General features: G+C 39.3%; 1 protein-coding gene and 1 long non-coding RNA gene across 3 annotated transcripts in view; one reads left to right on the top strand and one right to left on the bottom strand.

Annotated features, from left to right (window-relative positions):
* adam12 (ADAM metallopeptidase domain 12) overlaps window positions 1–27,880 on the top strand; it is an 88,071-nt gene that overhangs the window by 39,907 nt on the left and 20,284 nt on the right. For both annotated transcript variants that reach the window (XM_034897812.1, XM_034897813.1), the window contains 8 exons: window positions 1,179–1,368; window positions 2,355–2,420; window positions 3,798–3,869; window positions 5,879–6,048; window positions 7,761–7,845; window positions 10,029–10,177; window positions 22,537–22,714; window positions 25,377–25,466. In XM_034897812.1, the coding sequence (XP_034753703.1) occupies window positions 1,179–1,368; window positions 2,355–2,420; window positions 3,798–3,869; window positions 5,879–6,048; window positions 7,761–7,845; window positions 10,029–10,177; window positions 22,537–22,714; window positions 25,377–25,466 (1,000 nt within the window). The remainder of the gene's footprint in view (window positions 1–1,178; window positions 1,369–2,354; window positions 2,421–3,797; window positions 3,870–5,878; window positions 6,049–7,760; window positions 7,846–10,028; window positions 10,178–22,536; window positions 22,715–25,376; window positions 25,467–27,880) is intronic.
* On the bottom strand, window positions 12,295–27,585 carry LOC117960147. Its single transcript, XR_004660077.1, has 3 exons — window positions 27,507–27,585; window positions 12,472–12,476; window positions 12,295–12,306 (listed from the first exon to the last, which is right to left on the bottom strand). It is a non-coding gene; the product is annotated as an uncharacterized LOC117960147 (long non-coding RNA).

Here is a 27,880-nt window from a genome sequence, read left to right as displayed (position 1 = left end):
CTCAGCACAGCAGCCCATCGCTCTTAAGCCCCTTAAGCACGCTGTCAGTAAGTTGGTGTGTGACTTGCAGGAATAAAAGAAAATGTCACACCTCATTGTCTTTGTCCACAGAGGCGTCCAGCAAGTGTCTGCACTCGTTTTGGCAGTCATTCAATCCCTCCAGGATTTCGCGGCCTTTTTTTTGAGATTGTTGTGGCCCAAAATGCCTGATTTTGCGGGAGCTATTTTTTTTTTTTGCAATGAAGTTGCGAGAGACAGTGAAAGTTGAAAGTTTTTGTATGGTTCTTTAAAACAATTTGGGGAAAATAAAATTACTCTGGACTAAGTTTTCCTTGTAAACAAAAAAGCTCAGGATGCTGCAAATGTTGGTGTAATATAAAAATGGCTGGTGGATTTAAGACGTAAAATGTATTAAATTAATCAAATTTGACCATATGTGTCAGCGACTTGTTGATCTTTACATTGTTAGTTAGTTTCCTACAGTGGAGTAGCACCAAATTCATGGTGATTGGTAGAATTTGCGTGAATTGTTGCGATCGTGACATTGGAAAATCCTGGAGGGACTGGTAGTTAGCTTCTTGCTGTTGTTAATGACCACAATTGGAAGATTTGGGCAACAGCAAAAGTCAGAAGATACACAATGTCATTATCCTGCCTAATTAATCAGCAAGGAATCTATTTAGTTGCCATTTTATTAGTCCTTCATTGCCAGACCATCCTCTATAGCGCTGTGGAGGAGGGTCTTGGGCGGAGTCTAGCGCCTGATGGAGCAACGGTGCCTCTGCGAAATAGCCTCGGGAAGGAACTTGTTTTGGTAAAACGTGTACATTCAAAGGTTGTTGAAAATGTAGTTGTGAGAAGAAAAAACTCACATTGTTGATATACACTACCATTTAATTAATGCAATAACAGCTAATGACAAAGAAAATTAAAGTTATTGATAATTTATGAATAATATTGATCTGAAAGTATTAATGTACGCATTCGGAAGGCTGATGTAGAAGAATACTGAGCTAAGTTGTGAATTTGAAAGTACTTCCATGCATAAAACCGTGAAGAGTTCTAATGCTAAGAAGGCGTTTAGTGTTTAGAATGGCTTGGTCCTGTTGCCAAAATCATTTGAGAGATTGGTTATGCTTTGAGGCTTTGTTTTCAGACTTGCGCTGCTGTCTCTGCAGAGGCTTCATCGCGCTTGAAAACAAGACATTTATCATTGAGCCGGTGTCTGGGCATGACAATAGTGCCCACTTCATCTACCGAGTGGAAGAACTCACACTGACCCCAGGAGCCTGCGGCCACGGTTTCAACATGTCCTCTGCTGCCCCTGAAAACCACAGCAAAAGCCCCTTTCAATCCTTCCACACAAGGGTGAGATTAGTATAATGTCTTTTATCGCAAAGCTTGTATTAGAGCCAATTGATATCACAGTTCAGAGCTATATTGTCATCAATTTGAGCAGAATTTGTATTGTAAAATTATTCGGAAGGGTAAGACTAACTTTCATTTGATGAAAGATAAATGACCAAAGATCAGCAAACTGGCAAGCAGACAGTTTGGATAGGTTTCCAAAGGGTGTTGCCATTGCCCGACACATTTTATGTGCACTTGGAGCCCAAAATTGAGGGTCCATGCAGGTTTGGCCAGTGATTTTCATGGAGCAGGTGCAACATCCATCTGCTATTCCCAAGCATTAAAGCTCCATTTGAGTCAGGAAGTGAACCTTACCATCATACAGTACTAAATGACTTTAAATAATATCTGGGCGTCACAGTTTTAGAAGAGCATCAGTTCTGCCTCAACAGATGGGACATTTGGGCAAAAAGTTGGATGAATCCTGCTGTATGAATCATCATTTTTTGGGATGATCCATTTTTTCTAACATATACAATGCTAATAGTGAAATGGGATAAAATTGCTGTTTGCTTGGTAGCATATTTAGTGGGAAACTTTCACTTTGTTGCCAAAATGCTAAATGTGAAGCTACAGCTAGCAAACAAATTGCTTAGCAGAAAGACTGGAAACAGGGGTAAACGGTGAGCTAGCTATTTACAAGAGTAACAGCACCTGCCTACCAGCATTTCTAAAGCTCACCGAATAACATGTTAAATCATGTTTTTTAGTGTTTAATGAGTGTAATGGTTAACAATAAGTGGGGGGTTATGTGATTATCTTAAGGCTTTATATATAGGTACACAGGGAACAATAGTACATCATTTGTGTTTCTATATTTACCAGTGATTTAAATATAAACTGAGACTCAGATGAATAGACATCCTTTTAGATTGACATTTTTTTAGCAATTCTCCAAACATTTCTAACATAGCATAACATAGCATATCTGTTTTTTTCTTCAGCATAAAAGGCAGGCTCAGAAGACAACCAAATATGTTGAGCTGATCATTGTTGCGGACAACAGAGAGGTAATGCTCCTACCTTGCTTTCCATTCCATTCCAACAGAAAACACACTGAAAGCAACGCAACCCTTCATGTTATAAGCAGAATAAAGCAGGGTAAACTATAGTGACAGTAGAGCAGTTCCCACTGTAGCTGCAGAATAAGGTCAATGTGCAGCAAGTGTGGTCTTGTGGCAGACGCTCAGTTTTGACAGGAAGTGCTGAACTGTTCACCAGCAGAGCAGACAGAAAACAGGAAAAGCCTTGTGGATACAGAAGAGTCTCCCGTAAGCACTGATGAGCTCATTGTCGGGTTTCCTTCTGGCGGCCCTCTGCTAAATGACCCAGACCTAAAAGGAAATTTAAAAACTGGATAAGAGATCAAGTTGTCAGGCTCCAGTTTTTCCCCTAGGATTTTTTCCAGGGGGGGGAGGGGGGTTGTTGACTCTCCCCCAAAAAGTTAGCTTAACTATTGAACAACATCAGTAACAATTGAAAATAGGGGCAAAGTTGCACGACTTTGCTTACATTGTACGCACAACGTATGCGGACCAGTAGCACAGCTTTTGTGGCGCAGAATATATTTTTTAACTGGCTACACCAGCTGCACACACACGGCGTAGGCTCTTTAGCGCTGTGAAAAAGTCAATTTACTGTCAGCTGTTATCAGAGGACGGAAACAACATATAAAAACAGAAACTCTCAAAGTGCTATGAGCATATGCACCACCACGTGCTGGTCTTTTGCCGATGTAGCCAGTTTAATTGATTATAGTGAAAGCATAGTGTTGGAACGTCTGCTTTGCAGACATTACATATGCAATTTTGCCAGCCCATAAGTTAAAATAAATTGAACTTCTAAGGTGAGGAATGAAAAGAGAATTGCCTGTATGTTTGAAAACAGCTTTATCTTGTGTATCCTTTTTTTAACTTTTTTTTATATATAGCATATTTATATACTTTTTTCATTCTTTCAGGGGGGTGGGGGATTGTGGTGGTGGGGCGAGCTGTCCCCCCGAAATAATGGTTTGGCAAATATTGTGCTCACACTTTGAGATTGGAGGTCTAGCACCAATGCAGGTGAATCCACAGTGGGGAGGAAATAGTAGTGTGACTCTGCTGCAATTTGGATGACAACCTTTGCTGGCTGTCAGTTCTGCCAATATACCTGCTCCCTAAGGCCATGCCATTTGTCTCTCTAACACTAGGAGATTTTTCTAGATCCAGATGGTCACAGCTTGACAAGCTGCCTTACACTCAGTAAAACACACTAACTTTGCGGTTGTTCAGTGTTATTACATGGTTTTAGTTCTCAAAATTACTGATACTAGAGTATCCTTCATATCTTCATCAACTTAAGGTGTAAATGTTCCTATTTCTAATAACATGTCATTTTGTTTTTAGTTTCAGAAACAGGGGAGGGATGTGGAGAAGGTGAAACAGAGACTGGCAGAGATAGCCAATTACGTGGACAAGGTAAAACATCCTCTCCCCGTTGCCCATGAGGAATAAATCACTTTTTTTAAATAGAAATATTGCTGCCAGCTGAGATTAATGGGATGACTGTGTGATGTATTAATGTTCTACTAAAACAGCTGCTTTTAGTCTGTCCAAAACCTCTGCCACAGCTGTGGATCTACAGCTAGCAGATACAGTGGGCAGATGGATTGGCTTAAGGGGAGACATGAAAAGATGTTCTGAAAACCTGTGGAAAATGTGTGCTAATGCTCACAGGAGCAAGTAATATACAGTAAAAGCCAAAAGTTTGGACACACCTTCTCATTCAATGCGTTTCCTTTATTTTCATGACTATATACATTGTAGATTATCACTTTAGGCATCAGAACTATGAATGAACACATGAGGAATTACATACTTAACAAAAAAGTGTGAAATAATTGAAAACATGTCTTCTATTCTAGTTTCTTTAAAGTAGCCACCCTTTGCTCTGATTACTGCTTTGCACACTCTTGGCATTCTCTTGATGAGCTTCAAGAGGTCGTCACCTGAAATGGTTTCCAAACTGTCTTGAAGGAGTTTCCAGAGATGCTCAGCACTTGTTGGCCCTTTTGCCTTCACTCTGCGGTCCAACTCTCCCCAAACCATCTCAATTGGGTTCAGGTCCGGTGACTGTGGAGGCACAGCACTCCATCACTCTCCTTCTTGGTCAAATAGCCCTTACACAGCCTGGAGGTGTGTTTGGGGTCATTGTCCTGTTGAAAAATAAATAAAGATCCAACTAAACGCAAACGGGATGGGATGTCGCTGCAGGATGCTGTGGTAGTCATGCTGGTTCAGTATGCCTTCAATTTTGAATAAATCCCCAACAGTATCACCAGCAAAGCACCCCCACACAATCACACCTCCTCCTCCATGCTTCACGGTGGGAACCAGGCATGTAGAATCCATCCGGTCACCTTTTCTGCGTCGCAAAAAGACACTGCGGTTGGAACCAAGCATCTCAATCTTGGACTAATCAGACCAAAGCCCAGATTTCCACTGGTTTAATGTCCATTCCTTGTTTTTCTTGGCCCAAAGAAATCTCTTCTACGTGTTGCCTCTCCTTAGCAGTGGTTTCCTAGCTGCTATTTGACCATGAAGGCTTGATTTGCGCAGTCTCCTCTAAACAGTTGTTCTAGAGATGTGTCTGCTGCTAGAACTCTGTGTGGTATTCATCTGGTCTCTAATTTGAGCTGCTGTTAACTTGCAATGTCTGAGGCTGGTGATTCAGATTAACTTATCCTCTGCTGCAGAGGTGTCTCTTGGTCTTCCTTTCCTGGGGCGGTCCTCATGTGAGCCAGTTTTGTTGTAGCCCTTGATGGTTTTTGCGACTGCACTTGGGGACACATTCAAGGTTTTTGCAATTTTCGGACTGACGGACCTTCATTTCTTAAAGTAATTATGGCCACTCGTTTCTCTTTACTTAGCTGATTAGTTTTTGCCATTATATGAATTCTAACAGTTGTCCAATAGGGTTGTTGGCTGTGTATCAACCAGACTGATGGTCCCAATTCCAATAATAAGGCAAGAAGTTCCCCTAATTAACCCTGACATGGCACACCTGTGAAGTGAAAACCATTTCAGGTGACTACCTCATGAAGCTCATTGAGAGAACACCAAGGGTTTGCAGCACTGTCAAAAAAGCAATGGGTGGCTACTTTGAAGAAACTAGAATAAAAGACGTGTTTTAAATGTTTTCAATTTTTTTTGTTAAGTACATAATTTCACATGTGTTCATTCATAGTTTTGATGCCTAAAGTGATAATCTACAATGTAAATAGTCATGAAAATAAAGGAAACGCATTGAATGAGAAGGTTTGTCCAAACTTTTGGCCTGTACTGTAGTTATTCAGGGCTGCATCTTAGTGACCAAAGGTCAGTGTGTCTCACACATCTGTTTGAAGGTCTTTGATCTTTCATATGATCTAAGCTCTATACATCTCTCAGACTTTCTATTCACACTAACTCTCCCTGCTTATCAACAGTTCTACAGAGCCCTGAACATCCGGGTGGCGCTAGTGGGTCTCGAGGTGTGGAGTGACTCTGATAAATGTCCAGTCACCCAGGATCCCTTCACCACCCTGCACGAGTTCCTAGATTGGAGGAAAGTCAAACTGCTGCCCCACAAACCTCACGACAATGCTCAGCTCATAAGGTGGACATTTAAATTAATAGAAGAAATTCTGCCCAGAAATGATACTGGTACTGTACACACAAAAACCCATCCTTAAAGGGCCATTAGTGATGATAACCATTTCCCAGAGGATCCCATGGATTTTTACACAGTTTTTCCACCCAGTCAGCCATTTTTTCCACATTTTCACTGTTCATGTTTCTGCAAGTGGATTTTCTTAGTATCAGAATCAGCTTTATTTGCCAGGTATGAGGACACATACGATTTCTTTCTTTGGAACATCGATGCTCACAATGCGCTTACACATACAAAGCAACCAAACATTATATACACACTAATATCTTCAGTACATACTCTAACCAGAAACAATATAGAGGCAATAGTGCAATGAGTGCAATGAGGAGTGCAAAGTATGCAGGAGTGAATTGTGGGTATACACAGCTGTATATTGCTAAACATGAGAGGCAAACCTGTATTTATATCAGTGTTTTCGCTGGTAACTCTGCTATCGCGGCCGCAATGGCAAAAAAATCCGGGGAAGTTATTGAATGTATGAATGTAGAGTAATAGCGTGTGAGACGGAGCCTGCTGGACCTGCAAGAGATGTGATCCATGGCCAGAATATCATAGTTTAAAACAATGCAGTGCATTGACAATTCAGACATTTCATACACATGTGTGTAACTCTGCTGACTCACCGTTTGACCCGTGCTGGACCCATTCATAATGAGTCAGCCGTCATTCTGTGAGTAACATACGTCCATTGCACTTCCCCTTTCTCCCTAACTCTTTTAATCAGTCCTTGTTGAAAACAAGGGAAGGAGCTTTCTCAGAGATACATACAAAAAAAAAAATACACCCTAGTCTATTTATTTCAGATAGCTAATTTTCATTTATATGTATTTCAGCTGAATGTAGGCTACAGTACAACATTCAACTTAAGACAGAAAAATGAAGCATAATATAGATGTGAAAGCAGTTATAAATAGCCTATGTGACTATCAATTTTGTTTTGGTTAAAATCAACAAATAATTGTGAGAATTAATCGTGATCTAAATATTGATCAAAATAATCGTGACTATCATTTTGGTCATAATCGTGCAGCCCTATGTGGAGCATAGTGCAAAGGATGTTGGAATAAATAGTATTATGTTATTATATTACAATGTGAACAGTATGAACAGCTCTGGAATAGGGAATGAGAATGATGAGTAAATACTAAATAAGTGGAAGTCAGCTGTTCATCAAAGTGATGGCTGTACTGGAATTACCCCATTACAATAGTAACAACTACTCCTCCTAAGGTCCATATTAGAATATACAGTATTATCAACAATTGTTTGCACTTAACCGCCTACAGTAAATAAAACAGCTGCAATATCACCCTTACACTATTAAGCCAAACATTTGACCAAAACAAGGAAATAGTAATACATAATAATACATTGATAATTCAAAAAAGGTTATTTTGCTTATTTATGCATTAGGAAACCTCTCCTCACATCCTCACAACTATTGTATTTCCAAACAAAGTTGATACACTATATCTGAACCTGGTAGGAAATTAGTCTAAACCTTAAAAGAAAACAAACTGCATTAATAAATTCACACTTTGTGGTTAACAAGCAAAAGCAATGCACAAAAGTTGGTGTATTCCTGTAGCTCTAAGCCCTTTTCTCCTACAACAATTTTATCTTCTTTCCACCCTACTTCTGTCCACTGTTCTTTGCAGCGGGGTTTACTTCCAGGGCACCACCATTGGCATGGCGCCCATTATGAGCATGTGCACAGCTGAGCAGTCTGGAGGCATTGTCATGGTGAGTATAAAACCTTCTTGTTGCACCCACCCTCCTCTTCCTCTGTGAAGCCAGATTGTATCAGTGTGTACATTGTGGACAGTGTGTTCAGATTCAGCAGGCTAACACAATCCAGACATGATTTACACATAAAAGGTGTTTGTTTTTTGCTGGCAGGAAATCATACTTTTGAACATAATGATATTTATGCTGGCACTCCCTCAACATTCATGGCCGCATCATTACCAGAAACACCCACGTGCACAAAGGAATATGTAAAAAAAAAAATACTCTCAGAAGGATTGGACTGCAGATACCTTTTAAGGTCATTTGAATTCTTGCTATCATTCAATCAGGCTTTCCTGTGACATCTCTAAAAGGGTTGGTGGGGCAAATTGGTAAATCAAAGGCCACAGCGTTTAAACAAAACTACATTTGCATTTTTATTAGATGTGATGAATTGTTTATACCAGCTCTTACAGAGCACACATTTGAATTTATTTATTTTTTCACTCAACTGCGGACCCCTGGTACACTAAATTATTACACGTAGTAAATTAGCGGCCTGTTGGGCTCCTCAGCCTGCTGTAGCACTTGACAACCATTCCAAATCACAAAGTGGGTATCAACCCAATGTTATTACGCCCCGGCCCAGATGTGTATCCTTCATTAATTGATATGTTTTCTGCTGTCCATGGCTATGGTGAGACGTCTCCAGATGTTTGTCTTCCCCATTACTTACAACTGGCAGATGGTTTGGACTGAGATTAAAGAGCCATGTAACCAGAGGGCGGCCAGATGAGATGAACAATTTCTCAAACCACTCACTACCATGTGTGTTTATCGGCTTCAAGTCCTTTATTTGGTCCATGTGTGCTTTCAGTTTAAACATCATAATGTAATGTATTTTCTCCATTTAACTTACATTATAGGCGTATAGTAAAGTTTAAACTGTGACAGCTAGCAATATCAACTTTTTATTACATTGTATTCTTTTTAGTGAGTTACTTTCTCACATGGCTGGAAAAGATATCAGAAAGACTATCAGAGCATTTCTTGTAACCAACACTATCAAATTTTCACCATCACAACAATGGCTCATAGCTGTTTCAAAGAAAGGACTGTGGCTTCCAAGAGTTTCATCTATTTCTACTGCGGGATATTACACTTTTTGGAAGGGGGAAGCCCTCAACTATGAATCACTCACTCACACACACACACACACACACACACACACACATACATACACACACACACACACACACACACACAAACTGATTAACATGACAGAAGCAGAGGAAAGTTTTCCCATCCTTCTTGTTAAAAGGTGCGGTGCAGCTCCCCCATGATGCTGCTCTGTAATCAGAGCAGAAAAGAGCATGGCTTGCCCTCAACTTTGACAAATGACCCCATGTTCAAAGAAAACGTGATTTCTCATGTACATTTAGTTTTTTTTTTTTTTCTTTTCTTTTCTTTATTTTACCCTATGTTATTTAATATTTACTTATTTTTTTGATTGTAATATGCCGAGTTTGTAGTTGGAATGGTGTACTTGTACAATAAACAGTTTTTCACATAAAAAAAAGACAATCCCATTTGAAGTAGATAGGTTACCGTCTCCATCTCCATCTGGTTTTTCCTTTCCTAGCCTTACCTTGGTGTACATATGTACGTTGACTTTTTTTCTCATTCATCCTCCCTCTCTTTCTGCCTCGTCTTCCCAGTCTCCCTATCAGCCCGTCTACAGAAAAAAGAAACTTCCACCTCTCTCGTCATTCTCCGTCCCTGTCTGCCTTGTGAAGGGCAGTTGTTTTGCTTATCAATGCAGCAGCGAGTCATACAGTGTTATTTTCATGGAGCTCCCTGCAGTGGCTGTTGAGCTCCCTGCAGTGGCTGTTGTCTCCAGGAGCAGCGTGTATGATTGGGTCTGCAGGGGTAGGGGAATGGCAGATAAATTCAGGCCTTCATGAGCAGAATGAGTAATAGAAGAAGGATGAGGGGACAGATCGGACAGTTACTGAACTGTTTTGGGAATCTGCAGCTTAAAAATTGTCTTGAACATTTTTTTGTGCCAGTGCACTATATTTGGCTTGGATTTTTACTCAAAGCTTGGTCAAGTTACTTTGATTTCACAACAGACAAGATTACGCATACAGTAACTACACATATCTCATGTTCTAGAGTTTCTCTTTTTTCCATTACAGGATCACTCTGAGAACCCACTGGGTGCAGCCGTGACTTTGGCACACGAGCTTGGACATAATTTTGGGATGAACCACGACACCCCAGAGCGCGGCTGTGGCTGCAGGGTGACCGTTGACCGTGGAGGCTGCATCATGACTCCCTCCACAGGGTGAGATTCTGATGACATTTTTCACACAATACGGTATCCATGAAGAGATTATAAGCTTCTCGATTAAGCTTTACGATTAAAGGCAAATGTGAGAAATATTCATGCTGCGGGTCAGGTTGGGGCAGCTATAATTTGTAGCAGAATTTTAATTAAATGTCCACTCCACCACACTGTCTTTGCGATGATTACTGCGATGTTGGTTGTTGTTGTTTTTACTTTATATGTTTTTATATTGTAGTTTTAGGCTGATTTTATTTATAATTAAAGAACATTAGCTTAGCCAAAGGTTTAAAATCTGAACTTTAGTCTGTTTCGCTCGGTTGTGACTGCATTGATTTAGAACCGTTAAACAATTACCCTTTAAAAGCCTTGTTTGACACAGCTATGGGATTCAAATTGATTTTGTTTATCAGCTTAATGTTTCTAGAATAATTAGGCCTTCTGTTTCACCTGAACAGTCAAAAAAGATTTATTAAGCTCCACTAAGCTCCAGAGGTTAGATACTTTTCATCCGTACATGATGCTCCATTGTTTGTGTGGTGTTGTATGAGAGGAGGCTCACACACACAGACACACACAGTTTGGACTGAGACTAAAGCATCTGCTCTAGCATTCTACTCATGTTGCCTGGGTTTCTGTGATAACACTGCTGCTGCAAGTGATGGACTCTGTGACTGTTAGTAAACAGAAAGCAGATAAGGCAAACCCAGAACACAATACTCACTCTTGGTCTTGTGCCAGTCTGGTTTGTCTGATGGTGAGTCCCGCAACCATGGATGCAAGTGGTCAGGATAGATTTAACACCACTGACAAAAAGGATGAAAGACACTGTTACTGTTTTTATTCAAATATTTTATGGAGTTTAAAAATTCAAATTAAAGAAACTGCTCACACAGCCTACATCTGTCCCACGCATTAAAGGAGAATTTCAGTCAATTTCAACATGTAGTTCTGTTGTTTGGAAATTTGGAGTGCTGTCAGTAGCAAGAAAATCAAAAACAATCAGTGCTGCCTACACCATATTATCCTCCTGCTAGAGTTAGCACCCAACAGGCTTAAACAGGGCAAGTTTTAAACATGCGTTTAGCCTCTAAACATGTTCAAAATTTCATTACAAGTGCCTACCCATGTGCAGAACTTCAGTATCCATTAGGCCAAGGACCCCTTAGCTGACAGAGAGACAAAGCAGGGTCCCCCTACTGCTAATATTGTATCAAATGAAATTGCATATTAAATTGGGCCTAGAATAAAGTGTAGGGTGGCCTAACTCTTTTTTATGTATCTAGTGCATAGAATACTAAGCTAATAAAATATTAAATATTATGTTAAATAATCATGTTAAGAATGTTTTACTTTTGAAAAACACAAAAAATAAACTATAATTTGAAAGCCCCCCTGTAGTGACTCTGAGGACCCCTTTGGGGTCCCGGACCCCTATTGAAGATCTCTGCGTTAGGCTGTAGAATGAGCCAGACCACTTGCCAAGACATTTTTAAAACTGTGAGCTGATGTCCACTTTCCATTGCACCCTTATGTGTTCAAAGCGAGAAGATGTGTGGTATGAAAGACAAAGTTGCACACGTCGGGACGTGTAGTAGGTGGACAAACAGATGAGAACAGGCCCAATGTATAGAAATGTTGAGACAGGTAAATGAAGTTGTTTGCAGTACAGTGGTCTATTTACAATTACATTAACAACAATCTGCTAAGGTCTGAGAAGCTGAGCTTGAGTTTAGAGCAATGAGCAGATACATTACAATCTGTGAAAAGTCCCTGTGGATGTGTGATTTTACTGGCACTAATTGTAGCAATTGTCATCAAACACTGACAGAGAGTAGAAGATAAAGGCTTCAATTATGCTTATAAACCAGCAGAGACATAGTAGAAGAAAACCATGGGTAGCTTGTGAGCACATCCATTCAAAAAGCCACAAAATCTTCAAAGTAACACAAATAAGAATAATAATAACTAATAACTTACTATGTATGAGACTTGTCCCAGAAAAACTTGCATGACATTTTACTACACTAATAAAACAAAAGGGATGGGAGGGTCTGTCCAAAACCATTTTTGTGCAGCTTCTGGCAGCAGTGAGCTCATCTACTGTTCTCATGCTACAACATGTATTTCTGAGAAGTAATACCACTGGATTTATGCAGTGTAGTTTTTACATATGCATTTGGCATACTGACACGATGAGTTTGCTTTAGCTCATCACTGGCCATAGATATCGAATGATGTCATGCAGACATTTAGAAAAATAACTACATGATGTAAGTGGGTTAATGAAACACGGTCACTCCTTTTCAGCACTCTGTGCCATATAATTATGAAATCAGACACATTAATAGTTGAGAGAGGTGATCAGTGACCTTTCATTTTGGAACTCTGTCCTCTTTTTGCTCAGTAAAGGGTGCAGAATAAATCCATACACAGTGTGTATGCTGACATTTTGCATGTCAATATTCTGTTGGTAGACTGACTCCAAGTATCAATATTTCCCTATTTAATTATCAGATTTTATTTGTGCATTGACTATTGCCTACTGCAGTCTGTATGTTTGTACTCAGTGACAATGAATACTTCATTTTATGGAATTCATTGATTTGTATGATGGTGTAGTCAAACAATCCTAGTAAAGGCAATTTTAATTTTATAGCCCAGTATCACAAATTTGCCTCAAGGTGCTTTACAATTTCTACAGCATACAACACTGTCTGTCCTTAGATCCTCACTTCAGATCAAGAAAAACTCCCCAAAATATAACCCTTTAACAGGAAAAAAGTGGAAAAAAACTCACAAAAAGCAATAGAGGAGGGATACCTCTTCCTAAACTGACATGTTTGTCCGACATGCAATCGATGTTGTGTGTACAGAAGAACAAACCTAATACAATTACAATGAAGGCAATTTAAAATGACAAAAAAATACATACAGCAGAATGTAAACATGTATGAAGAATATGGATCCAGGAGCCTGTCAAAATTCAGAAAGAGCCCGAGACCTGAATTCAGTTTCATTAACTGCAATAAAAAAGTACTGAACTGAAATTTAAAAAAAAACTGATGATACAGTAAAAAGTCATTCAGTAAGTGACCATTTATCTGCACCGCTATTATTTTTAAATTAATATGTTAAAGCGGTTGCTCATAGTGACAAATTGATGAATAATTCTTCTTTCGTCCTCCAACATGTTGGGTGTTGAATCTTTGGACTAGTTGGGCATTTTTCTGCTCATTGTTTCTGTTTCATGGTACATAACCTTATTGTTTTGGTTTAAACTCACCGCTATCATCAACTTTATTTCTGGCAGCTGTTTTCAGCAACAACAAAAAAACAAAAAAAAGTAGAACAGTTAGCAGTGAATGAGCCAGATATTTTCTTTCTAAATACTACATGGCAAAAGGAGAGCAATTATTTGACTTATATGTGTTAGGTAAACACAAACACAACTCCAAATGAATGCTAATATCGCTCTGTATTTCCTTGGTTTAAATAGGCAATTTGTTGTGTTTACAGCTTATTCCACTGCCTGGCCCAAAAAACAATTACTACTGCTCTATGTGCTGCCCTTGTTTTGATGTTTGAAATTAAGGGTAAGATGTCAACTGTGGTGTCTAGACAATGTTGTTGTCTAGATGATATCAGTTGTGCTGCGTCAGACTATGAGCCATGGAGTTCTTAGTCTGACGTTTGTCATGGGAAACATTTTGACAAAGTTTCTGAGCCAACTTGAAAGATGAAAAGTATGACTTTAGCTGAGTTCAGGCTTGACTTAGCTAGTTATCTCTCAAATTGAATTTCCTGAACTATAAGCCCAAATTCACAGTGTCCTGTTGACAAAACCAATAATTTCACAAACCAATCTAGAACTCATTTCCCCCATCACAGATCTGGTTTCATTATATATATATATTAGCAACCTCCTTTGACCAGCCCAGATCCCTTCAGAATGTTAAAAACATCGTTGTAAAGCGGCATAGCTAGTTTGGCTGTGTGTTTGGGATATTCTCAGCTTAGACTTGCTAATGGAGGAAAGGACAGGCTGCATCTAAATGACGTGATTATCTGTGACGCTGCCAGCTGCGATCAGGGCCAGGGCACACAGAGAGATCCGCAGAGAGGTGCTTTATGCATGGATAGACAGGCGGAATGAGGAAGCAGTGGTTTTCTTTGTCTTTTATCTCCCTCAGTAGTAAAGCAGGAAGAGAAAAACAAAGAGAGATAGAGGTGAGAGAGTGAGAGACATAAAGGAGAATGGTGACAATGAAGGAATTGTTTGGGTACACAACAACATCTATGACAGGCATATGAGCCATGAAGACTGGCCAAGAGAGCTTTATGTCTTAACAATGAGTGAAAATTTGAGGGGCAGAGACGAGAAACAGAGTTGGACATTTTGAAGTGTGGACGTCTTATAGAAGTTGAGCTAAGAGTTGCATCATATGAATGAGTGGAGAAAGCGCAAAAGTACTTTCCTGTGTCTATATGTGTTACTGAGAAGAAAGTGAAGCCCAGCAGGGAGCTGTGGCTGGACTTTGATGCCAAGAAAGGGATTTCTTTGTCAACACAGTTTGAAACAGCATGTGAGTCTTGTTTTGTTTGCCAGTGAGGTGAGCAGGTACAACTTATCATTATCTGATTGTGCTGAGGAGAGGAGGGATAAAGCTAGTTAGGTTGCCAGTGGGTACATTTAGCCTGTGTTTTTCTTTTCATTCTGATATTTAATCACCATAGGCTTCTGCCAGTGATGCAGTCTAACATTTACCGAAAGGTCAGACATGTCTCTCCTGCTTAGCTTGGACTAAATGCATGTCAGTCTGTAGAGCAACTGAGAGAGCAGTACAGACAGCTTATGTCAGTCAGAGAGCCTGCAAATAGAAGAGCACTCCTAGCCTTTATGTGACCAATTCATCTATTGTTTCCTTCACTGGCATCACATGCTGAGATGATCAAACTAACAGGAATCATCTGCACTGCGCATATGGCTTTAGATCCAGGAAAAGCTACCTGGTGCCCAAGAGACTGTATCTCTGCATCTCAGTAACAGTGTAAGGGCTCGGGCAGATTTTTTCAACTTAAAGCCAGCATGACAAACTTGAGGTGTAGGGTTTGGAAGAAACCCACACTTAAGAGGCATGGTGTGTCTTAGAAAAATGCTATTGTGGGGCATTATGGGAAATTTAGGATTCAGTGTTTTAAGAGCTTGACGCATAATAGGAACAAACATCTAGGATATCTCAACCACTGCTGCTTTAATTTTGACCATTCCATTTTTAAACTATGTCCTGTAAGGCCCCATACTTAATTCAATTGCAATACTATCGCTGTAGTCCCCATTTAAATCATTAATTTAAGGCCAGTGTTTTAGTTGAATAGTGAGTCTGTTAAATTGGAGAACATGGGCTTGTTTAATTTTGTGTAGTTGTGAAGTAGTATGATCATTTTCTGTTCTGTTTGGAATGTGTAGATCATCTGCTGCTCAATCAAAGATATCGAAAACTGTAGTTCATCATTGGGTCCAGGGTAAAACTGTTCTGCAGTAGAGGTACTTATGATTGTACACATACTGTATGTATGTGTCTGTGGAAATAAAAATTGAGGTAGTAATTTAAGTGAGTAGTTTTTGAAAAACTATTATTTTAGTTCTTTGCTCACCTTGTACTAACCTGAACAAAGGATATGTCCAATGCCAAAGTACATTTACCGTCCATAAAATTAGAATCATCATCATCCTGAACGCATAGGCTGGTTTACTATGAGTAAGGGCTTTCATTGTGTATCATGTGCACAAGAACACACATGTACATGGGTGAAAAGGTACACATTCCTTCCAGTGGTTTCACACTATTCCACTGAGCTGCAGATGCCAATAATGTGCCAAGATTTGCAGTAATACAGTACGTCAACAAAGATCAGTAAACCGGAAACTGCAAGTTAGTACACAATATTTAAAATACTTCGAAATTGGCATTGCAAATTTTTTATAAGGAGGAAATGCATTAAAAATGTTTGTTAGAGCTCAATCATGCACTCATTTTGGTGAGTGACACTGAATACAAACATACCTTTTGTTTGTTTACAAGAAAACTTCACTGCCCCCTTTAACCCCCTTAATCTCATTTTTGTAAATGAGAAGTGGTTCTCAAACAGTTTACCTGGATAAATAAAGGTTAAATAAATAAAAAAATAAATAACCAAATCCCCCTCTCTGAAATCAACAGACATGGCAACATGAGAGAGGGTAAATATCTGCTTTTCTTGCCCTTTACACATTATTGAATTTAAAAATGGCAAAAAGTGGAAATGTTCCATTCTTTTTCTAATTGATATGGCCAGTAAAAAAGCAGAATGTTTTTCTCTGTCTCTGGGATTTGCAGTTATACAAACTGAGTCTACTACTCGCCAGTGAAATAGCACCACATAATGTCCTCTGACAGTATCACAGATGTATGAGGCTGTAAGACATTGATGAGATAATGATCGTTAATGATGTGTTATTTACAATGTGAATGACATATTTGCCTTTTAAACATTACCAACAGCCAGAAATGAGCTGACTAATTAGATTTTGTATAACTGCACAGCCAAATTAGTTCCAACCAGGAAACTACACCTGGAGAGGGTAAGGGGCTTTATGCTAATATTATCCAGGGAAACCTACACTCTCAGCTCGGCTAATTTCCTGAACAGCAGAGCAGCCGTGTGGTCTCAGCTGTGATAATACAATCCTTCAATTGCGGACTGAGATCTGACAATTTAAAATGTTCATACATTATTTAATGCTGATTTGGGTGTGTATTTCTGTAAAGACATTCTGTTTTGGTGTCTAATTTGGTTTATCGACAACTGTGACTTCTTTTCCTGATAGTGTGAACCGTCTATAGTGTGGACACGGTTGTTATATTCTAGCCTTTTGATTTCTTTTGACTGGGGTATGGCCTTAAAATACAAAAGCAGCTTACTATGACTAATGGGATCCCACATGAAGACACAATTTTATACCAATGTTAGAACAGTTTTATGATTTATTACAGTTCACCAACAAGCATTTCTACCGTTCTCATTGCATTGAAACATTCACGATTCTTAGTCAGCTACCACATACCAAGTGAACAGTAATTTGATTTAGTCATTTCCTGTTCATATAAATTAATTTTCGTCCTCCCCCTGAAAGCCACAGACATTCAGCCAATGTCCCAGAAACAGTTGCACAGCATTTGTGCTTATCAGTGTCTGGACAGTAAGCTCCTTTGCTGTCTGGTATCTACTCATTGAACTGCACTTGTCAGTGAGTGACAGAGAAGGAAGATATTGTTGCAGCATCCCTGGACATTGCGTGGGGCTGACACTGAACCTGTTACCTAGAGGGATGTCAACTGCAAATTAGCGGTGCAGCTCAATTGTCAAAGCCCGGTTTGTATAATCAATCACCAGCCACATCAGGATATCAGTTAAAGATAGAATATTTATGATGATTTCTTGGCATCTGCCATGGCTGTTGAGGTCCTCTCTGCTTTAAATAAACCAGCATATAAATGATAGAGCACGTCCTAATGGCTCACTTGTAGAGAGCTGTACTTAATTGGCTTTAAATGTCATTTCACTTCATTCAAAATCCAATCAGTAATATTCCATTCCTTTTTTGTTTTTATTAGTTAGCTGCACACTACTTTGACATTTAATAGCATATAGCGTTCTTATTTTACACCATGAAACCAATGGGAGAACTGAACGATATCTTAGTGATAGTCATCCATGCGTGGACAAATTAACAAAAATAGTGTTTTTTTGGCTTTTGCTTAAACATTGCCAGTGTTTCAGAATATACATCTCGCTATATAAATATAATATAAATACTCTACAAAGGAAAGTTAACCCAAAGCTGCCTGTATACTGTACATAGCAAGTTGTTTTTATACTTAGGATCCTATTAATACTTTCCCTGTGGGTCAAATTTTGGAATGAGAAATTTTGTTTTCTTCAGTGAAGAAATATCCAATAAACTCACTTTGTCAACCACAAAACAATTACCTAAAATACACTGGTAACAGGTATCAGGTATCATTATACATTGTTGTCTTATGTAAAACAAGGGCACCCTGCAATTTATATTACTAGAATGAATGAGATATGATTACGCAGTACGCTTAAATTTAATGTATGTTTTTTATTTGCACTGAGTAATTCCAAAATACAAGAATTGGTATACATACCATCCACTGAGACAGATACAATAGGAATGCTAATCTACTTCTTCTTCTGGATTTGGCCACAAGTTCTCATCCACATCACGTTTTATAAAATCTAGGACAATACACCTAAGAATAAATCTTCCAGCATGCCTGATCCATCCTTGGCATTCTTCTGCTAATATGTCCAGGCATCCAGCATTCATTTCTTCTTGGAGGGACATTTGATTATGTGGATGGTGGTCATAAACCTTCCACCTCCATGAGGAAAAGAATCCTCTATGGAGTTGAGGAATGGGGAGTAAAGTGGGTTGAAAAGTGACACCATTCTGGGATGGGCTGCTAACCACTTAGTGACTGAAACGGGAGTGGTGAAATGCCACATTGTCCATATAATTATAAATGTTGGCTGATTTCTTTTTGCATCCCTGTCCTCAACTAGCACAACCCTTTCATAGAGATCATGCAGGAATGCATGGCCCAATTAGTTTTTTTTTGTAACAGCAGTCTATCAGTGGATATTGCTGCGCACATTGTGATGCTGGCATCCGTCTGATCTAGGAGTCCACTTTGGCTCTCTTCCCAAACACATTCCTTCTTTGTCGCCGTTTTTTGATAAAAATGTGGAGTGTTTGCCTGCATTCAATCTTCATGACTCTCTAAAATAAATCCACAAGGCAAAATAAGAGTTAGGCTATTGCAGTAGTATACTGTACATTACCTAAAATGTATGTCTTTGTGTGTGTTTTGTTTTGTTCAAAAACAGTTCTGTACTTTACAGGATTGGGACCTTACCTGGACATATTGGTTTCTGAGTTGCCTGACATGCTCAGAGTTCCTCTCAAAAGACACAGTATACAACTGCTTCATCCTTACCTGATGTTTTTTCAGGACTCTGGAAATAGTTGTTATGTTTACACTGTGAATATTTTCAAAAGTACCATTGTCTGCCAAGACTTTGTCGCGAATCTCATTGAGTTTTATGTCGTTTCTGATGACCATATCCGGAATGGCAGTTTCCTGCTCATCAGTGAACATCCTAAATCTCCCACCTGTGTGAGGTAGCCGTTGAGTCTTAAGTCAGACTTTGCTCAATTTACTTCTGTAATGTGCAGCTCAGTCAGATGCCATGCAAAATACAAGTTACCTGTTGGTTTGCTGGAAAACTCTAACAATAGATCCCACTGTAGAGCGTTGTAGATCTGGCTGCACTCTCTGACCAGCCTCTCTCATCAAGGCACCATGATTGATTACATGATCAGTTACAGTAGCTTTAATCTCACCTGAGACTACAGCTCTTGATCTTCCTCTTCTTCTTCCACCACACTAATGAATTCCTCGCCCCCTCTCAGCCACTCTTCTTCCTCTTTCAGCCACTTCTCCATCTCTGGCTGGGCCCATGTTTACGTCACAATTCTAATTAAACTATTCTGAGGTTGTCTCCTTTTGTAATGAAATTGAAAGAGTAACACCGGTGTAGGTGTTAAGCCATAATGAGAATCAGCTGTGGTTAGTCCAATTGTCCAGTTGTTTTCATAGCATTTCATTTTTTCGATTTGAAATATATTATTATTACTATAGAAATGTAGCAAATTGCTGTATTATTCATTTTTTTATTGTTTTAAACTTAACTTTGACACTTTAGAAAACGGTATGTTAGCATGTGCTAATTGGACTGTAGGTACATAGAGTTTTGGTGTTTGTTGTGTTGAAGTGAGAAAGAATAAATGTAAAAAGATGTAGTCACTGAATGTATTTTGTGCCAAAGCGATGATAAATGATCCCCAGTTTAGCCCACATATACTTCTGTGTGGAGAGTTTTGAAACAGTGACCCAAGTATTGAGAAATGCATCCTAGTAAACTACAATGTCAGTTTACTGAGAACAGACTTAGTTCACCCCTCATACACATTCCAGCCCCTCATGCAGATCCCAAAGCATGCCTGTGTTTTGTTATCAGTGGCAGCGCTATGTTAGTCTATCCTTGACTTTGTGCATGGGTCTCAATGCACAGGGCAGCGAAGCTCTTTTTCTATATGTGTTATGGTGGCAAAACAGCTCTAACAAGTGGATTATGGGAGCAGACAAGGACAGACAGATCGGTAGATTTGATTTTGGTCAGTGAGAGATGAAAGCCAACACTCAAAGGTGGAGAGTTTGAGTGAGGTTGTCACAGCAGTTTCACCTATGGGTAGCCATTAGAAGAGGATGTTTTTCACGTTCCATGTGTTCCATGTTCTCTGGAAATATGTGTTCTCTTGGGAAAAAAAAGCAGATTTCTTTCTCATTGAATGCTGCCACCGTTATCTTCAGTCCCCTCAGGAAGAGCTTCACTATAGTCAAGTAACAGCGGTGAAATATCCATGCAATTGCATCAGCCAAATCCCCCTTAGGCAAAGGCAAAGCATCACACACAAACCTCCCCCTTCTGTCCAATGCCAGGCTCGACAAACATATTCTGTGTAATGTTTAATTTTCACAAATCTGCCCCGTCAAGCCGCAAGCTTTGCAGACAGTCTCAGTGCCCTGTTGCGTTTGAAGACCCCAGTCAGTCGATCGCTGTATAGGTACGTGGATGACATGTTTCTGTCTGAAGTCAAGCTTTTCAAGTATCCAATGCCAGCTGCCTCTCTCTGTGCCAGGTCTGCCAATCTTCTCTGCTATCCATTGCTCCCTCCCACCCCACATCTTCTTTTAGATGCTAGACTATGTCCCAATATGACTGTGTGATGTGGGCTACTCATCCAGACTGCTTTTCTGTCAGTCCTTTTGTGACGCTGCTCTTTTTTCATAGCTGGGATGAAGCACAAGGTTGAGGTTTTTTTTTAGGATATTATTGTACTATGTTGTAATGCTGCATGTCGTGTGGCTTCTGTTTAATACTGCCAATGTGTTTGGAAAGGTCAAAGCAGGACAAAGGCCTTTTTCAAAGGCACAATTAAAAGTTACATTGTTCCTTCAGTGTTATAAATGAATGCCAAAAGCAACTTTTCTAATATGAAATTTTATCAATAATTAGCTGCTATTTGTAACTCCAAATAGCCTACAGCAACAGATAGATTATGAAACAACGGGTCCCTGGACAAAGACGTGTAAACCCTTCCATCCCTTCTACAAAGTAGCAAGACACCCAAACTGAAAGAGACATAAAACTCTCTTTGTGTCATTTTGCTTTTGTGGTTGTTTTGGTTAAGCAGTCTTGTCCAATATCCCATTTCTCCTTTTCTGTCTCTTTGTGGTCATTTTGTGTTCTTTTTAGTAATTTTGTGTTGTTGTTTTGCCCTTCAATTTGTGTCTTTTTTTTTTTTTTCTTTGTGGTTGTTTTGTGGTCTGTGTCACCCCTATGACCCCACATCTGGTCCATGATTTAATTTTCGGCATAGATGGTTTTCAGTCCCTTTTTAAATGCCACAGTGTCATTTGGTCTGTTTCTGTCCCCACTCTGTATAATTTTGTTTCTTTCTCATACTTATTTACATTTTTTTTTTTTCACTTATCGCATCTTGTTTTCCCTATTTACTTATGGTTTTTGGTTCCTAAACTTGCAAAAGCTCACTCTAGCAGGAGAACCATTCCCCCGGGCTTCACAGCTGTTATTGGCATATTACACAGTTTCATCTTTAAAAGTCAGAACACTTTCTCCTATTCTATACGAAATCCAATTTCTTTCCTCAATACAGTAGACATTAGTCAGCCCTTAAGGTAAGTGATACCAAGGAGTGAAGTTAATGTGTTAGAAATTATGTGGTCTTGGTCTCACTGTTTTGTCAAAGTTTCAAATAAACACATGGTAACACACACAGGTTATTCACATCCAACATACCCCTCTTCACACTCCTTCCCTCCAGTCAGTTGCTTCAATTGCCCCAGTGGTGCCGTAATATGCCTCTTGAAAATGTAGCTGCCAGAGAAAATGTTTCTCTGGACATTAGACGGCCTGTTTACGTATTGAGTAGGACTGAAAATCTATTGCTGTGGAGAGTTAAAGGCCTCTTCAGTCGCCTTTCTCAAGGTCATTTTGGTTTCTAGACAAACCAAAAAAAATACACACAAAGCAGGATTTCATCTGACCCGGGCAAATTTGTGGAATTGTTTTCAAAAATAAATCTTGTCATGTCTCTTAATTCTTTCATAACAGCCAACGTTATATATTTTTTCCTTTTGTAGGTTTCCATTTCCAACGGTGTTCAGTACATGCAGTAAGAAGGACCTTGCTGCCAGTCTAGAGAAAGGCGTGGGCATGTGTTTGGACAACATGCCCGAGGTAAAGGTGCTCTACGGTGGCCAGAAGTGCGGCAACGGCTACGTGGAGGAGGGAGAAGAGTGTGACTGCGGGGAGCCAGAGGTAAGGTGGGGACCAACCTGCTTCAGTGGATTGCATCAGTCTCCAACACTGTGGTTGTACTGACCAGCTCTGTATAACTATGTAAATGTGAAACAGTGTGTAACAAAGACATGTTCTTGCTGAATAAACAAAAGTAAAAACACAAAAGCAGTTCAGAAAATCAATTACAAGTCTTTGGTGAAATATAATTTAGTGAAGTTTAGGTAATGTGATTCAGAAGGATTCCATGGGTGGTCCTTTCCACAAAATGTCCAAACAAGAGCCCTGATTTTTTTTAAGTTTCTCAATTCTATGTACAGTAAACTACTTCCTGAAATTAATATATATTAATACTCAAACATGATGAAAGAATGGGTAGAAAGGAATCATGATAAAAAAACTCAGCATGCACTTTTCTTCTTCTTTTCTTGTTAACTTGCTTTTCCCCTAAAGACCATAGTCCAGAAAAACAAAGACTGTCCTGTAGGCAAACATCCAGAACCACTGCAGAGCTCATCTGCTCCATCAGACCACCCGACAAACCATAACAAACTTTAGGTTAAACTTTCTATTGACGTTGACGTTGTGTATGCAGCTTAAAAGCATCAAAACCTGCTGTGCAAAAAAAGCCTGAAAGCTCAGAAAATCACCCGAGGCCTCCAATATAAGTGTTTTATTTACATCACACCTTCTCTTAGTCTCCCACAAGCTTCCACAGTGATGTCATGTCCTTGCTGAAAGCCCATAAATCAAACCACTGTCCAACTGTGTGACAAAGTAAACAAACAAAAGTGTAATCGGTTTGAAGCTGAAATAAGCTTTCTTTGGCTTTGCCACCCAAACAACTGGGCATGCTCTAATGCACGTATCAACTAGAGTGGTCAATCAGTATTTTTTTTAAATAATCAAATAATAATTGAATATTGAATGCTCAAATGCAGCCTGTTATTAATATGTACTATACTACTAAGGCTTATGCATTGTCAGTGCCACATATAAATATCTATCTGATAGATTGAAATGTATTGCCTACTGCCTTTACACTGTACTTTTCACATATTGTTTACACAGAATAGTGGCGGTCACGATACAGAGCTATTAAGTTGATGAGCTTAAAATATTGATATTTTAAGCATTAAACTTTAACTAGGAGATTTTGTTGAAGTTGACGTAATGCAATCAGCATGATAATTTCTCCAGAGTCTTCACTCAGTTGCTCTTGTTGAACCACAAAAACACACTTGCAGTCGTCAAGTGGTGTTACAGAGTGAGCTTACTGTCCCCCGACTTTTCCCTCTTTGACAACTAAAGACACTGGCTTGACTTGAGCATTTCACAGCAACAGACAAGTTTCATTTTAGCAATTACCAAATTATTGTTATTTAACTAGAGGTTATTTGATCTGTGATGTTCGTCATTTCAACCCAACAAAGGGATGGTCAGTGCCAACTAAAAGGCTTAATAAGAAAGAAAAGGCTAAAAGATTTGTTTGCATGTTAGCATTAGCATACAAATCTGGGTATTTTGGCAAAATGAAACCCGCTATCAGGGTCGATCCCCAATCCGGATTAACCAGGTCTTTGTTTCTGTAAAAAAGGCATTTAAGTTTTTGTAATTTTGATAAACTAACTCTTTAAACTGAACAATGTATTTGGTTTTTAGTTAAATGGTGTTATGACTATGTACTCCATCATTTACAGGCTGTAGGTAGTATTTTAGCATAGTGTTTGACCATTGTTTTTGACCACAAATGAACCAACTGTATGATTTACGTTTGCCAACTCTATCTGTGCCAACTTGCTTCTCCATAACCTAAATGATGTCACCACAAAGAGCCTGCTTGTTTTATCTGCCAGCCCCCTTAGATCGAGGAATGAAAGCAACCTTTTCTCTCCTCTCTAAACAATAGGCTTACGTCAGAGCCAAAAGGTAAACAGTCAGACTCATAAAACCACACATCAACTGAAAATTAGACATTCAACAAGCCAGCTGCCGCCAGTTCCCAGCCTTCAACACATTGTTTCATTACCTTAAAGCCCCACGAGAGACGTTGAGAGAAGATAAATGTTAGTGGGAGTTGTTTTCTGCGTGATAGCGACAAAGCTGATGTGTTTTGGCATCCAATAAAAGATAAACATTGCAAAACCTTCCCTGAAGTATTTTACAGCATTACTACACTTTCAACTATTCCTTATGTGTCCTCTATCTTCTTGTCTGTTTCTGCCAGTAGCCAGCTGATCTTGTCATTGTGGTGAAGTGGCTACAATCTTCGCCTCTTATGGCCTTTCAAATCCAACTCCTGCTCCTGTCCACGGTTCCCTAATAGACAACTCTGCCACATCTTTCTACTATCAGATCAGCGTTAAAGATCTTAACAGTGCTACACCTGATTTCTATTTTCTATTTCTGCCTTACAGCTCCTACTTTTTGACCCAACATGGGTCATTGCATTAAACACTGGCCCAAAGGTTGTCAGAATTCCCAAATCAGGAGCATATGAGCTTCAGTTAATATACATCCATTCAAAGGTCTCTAGGTTAGAGTAAGTAAGGTGGGAATCCCCGGACAGGAAGTGCACTCCCCTGACCTGGAAGTCTTGAACTAACAGGGGACCAGCTGAGAGAGCAACTCCAGATCAGGTCCACATGTTGTTAACCATTTTGTTTTCTTTTCCTCATTCAAGGAATGTATGAACCCATGCTGTAACGCCACCACATGCACCCTCAAGGGAGACGCTGTGTGCGCCCACGGACAGTGCTGTGAAGACTGCAGGGTAAGACTTTTCATGCAGGCCTGGGTCTGTCTTGCACATTCTCCTGCTACTTTGGAACTTCTTTTTCCCATTTTAAATGCTCTTCTGCCATTCTCATGCTGTAGCTGAAAAGGTTTTAAAATTGTATTGCTTCGGCTCCTCTGAGCATTGTACAAAGCTTTACTCTCTGCAAAAATGAATCAATGTGTGTGTGAGCTGTGGGCTACTAATTAATTAATTAATTAGTAGCCCACAGCTCACAAAGTCATGTTGGGACATAGTCTAGCATCTAAAAGAAGATGTGGGGTGGGAGGGAGCAATGGATAGCAGAGAAGATTGGCAGACCTGGCACAGAGAGACGCAGCTGGCAAATTAACCTGACCTAAAACTCTAAAACTACCAAAGAGACTTAATTCTCTCTGGTACGTTATTAAGACTCATAGGAGTGTGTCCTTATATGTACTTTAATATCTCAGATCAGTTCATTCCAGCTTTGTAAATGTATTGTAAAATTATATTTTACCTCAACAGGCCAATTTCAATTATGCGCAAGTTCACAAATTTGATTGCAGAAAGTTATTAGTGGTTTTTGCTTTGACATGGAAACCTCTGTACAAAGTATCTTAGATGTGTGTTCTCTCTTTCAGTTGGAACATTTGTTGAAGATGATTAAACGCATTAATTCGCTCACTGTGTCCTGTAACAGTTTCTGCACATAAACTCCTTTTAGGGCAAGTCAGTCTTCCTGTGATTTACCCAACAGCACCTTTGATTTGGCATGAGACATGATGACACATCAATATTGTACAATGTTTTACTTTACATACACTAATTAACTAGCAATACTTTATTAACCAATACAAGGTTAAGTGTGGGGAGCACCTTGGTAACCGAGTCGTAACAGAGCATGCCGTATAACTGCAACTGGGTTTGAGTCTGGCCTTGGGGCCTTTGTTGATTGTCATACCCCTCTCTCTCTCTCTCTCTCTCTCTCTCTCTCTCTCTCTCTCTCTCTCTCTCTCTCCCCCCACACACTTCTGCACTGTCAAAATATACAAAAATCTTAAAAAGAAAATGTGTCTTCTCCTTTAGAATTTATTTTTTATGCACAAAGACACTAAAAACACTCACAAAATGCAAAGTTCATTATTGAATATTATTTTCATGTACAATAAATTTGTTTTACAATCACAATAACACAACACAATAAAAATGAAAATCATCCTTGCAAAGTGATTACAGTATGTATATCCAGAAAAACACTTAACATAAAGGATATGATTGGAAAATTAGAATCAACCTAATCAATCTTCTCTAAAGTCTATAAAATGTTTGGACATTTGTTGTGGAATGAGTCTCCAGCTTCAAGATTCAGGGAGTCAACATCACAGAGGACCTCTCGGGCTGACACTGCATCGGCAGCAGGAGACAAACAAAAGTATTCCCCTACTTCCTGAGATGGCTGAAGGGAGCTAACCTCCCCCAGAAGCTGCTGGTGAACGTCTCTAGGTGTACGATAGAAAGAATCCTGACAATGTCAAGACATTGTAGGCACTGATTTGCTATCAGTTGAACACCTCAACAAGACCCACAGTACGAAAAGGGCTAAGAACATTGTAAAGGACACTACTCACCCTGGACATGGACTGTTTGAGCTCCTCCCGTCAGGCAGGCGTTACAGATTACCCCGAATACGCACTAACAAACTGAAAAATAGCTTTTTCTCAACTGCCATAACCCTACTGAACTCTGGAAATGGCATGTAACAATAATCAGGATGGCAATGTGCAATACAAATGTCAGTGCTGATGTAATACTACTGTGCAATGTAACTGCGTGGCAATAAGAAACCCTGATGCTGTAACGCAACTTATGTGCACTTATGGTTAGCTCCTAGTTATATAAAGTTAACTTTAATTCATATATTAATATTATATACATTTACATATTGTATTACTTACTTTATAGTATTATCCTATGTTCGTATTTTATAGTATATGTTATTCTAGACTTACAATTATTCTATTAGTATTATTAGTTGTAGTATTATTATTACTGCACTTTTTAGCACACCCTTGGGCTGTCAAAGTAATCTTGTTGTGCTACACAATGACAAAAAAGTGCTTGAACTTGAAGTTAACAATGCTTATTATTAATAGAACCACTAGTGAGTGGTGGGGGGACATCATACTTCACGCTCACAGTGGTCAGTACCAAAGCCTTCTCCTGCAAAACCAATTGTGAAATCCAATTTTTAACCACACTAGCAGCATGGCTCTATGGCTCGCAATGTTGCCTACCCAGACTGAAAGATGTCAACAACCATTCCATGGATTACCATGAAGTTCAGAACTGACATTTATGTTTCCTTGAGGGTGATTCCTATTGACATAGGTAATCCTCTTTCATTTAGCGCCACAATAAGGTTCAGATTT

Source organism: Etheostoma cragini, chromosome 17 (assembly GCF_013103735.1).
Source record: "Etheostoma cragini isolate CJK2018 chromosome 17, CSU_Ecrag_1.0, whole genome shotgun sequence".
Classification (NCBI taxonomy): domain Eukaryota; kingdom Metazoa; phylum Chordata; class Actinopteri; order Perciformes; family Percidae; genus Etheostoma; species Etheostoma cragini.
The sequence above is the reverse complement of the archived record's forward strand: the minus strand, read 5'-3'. Positions and strand labels throughout refer to the sequence as shown.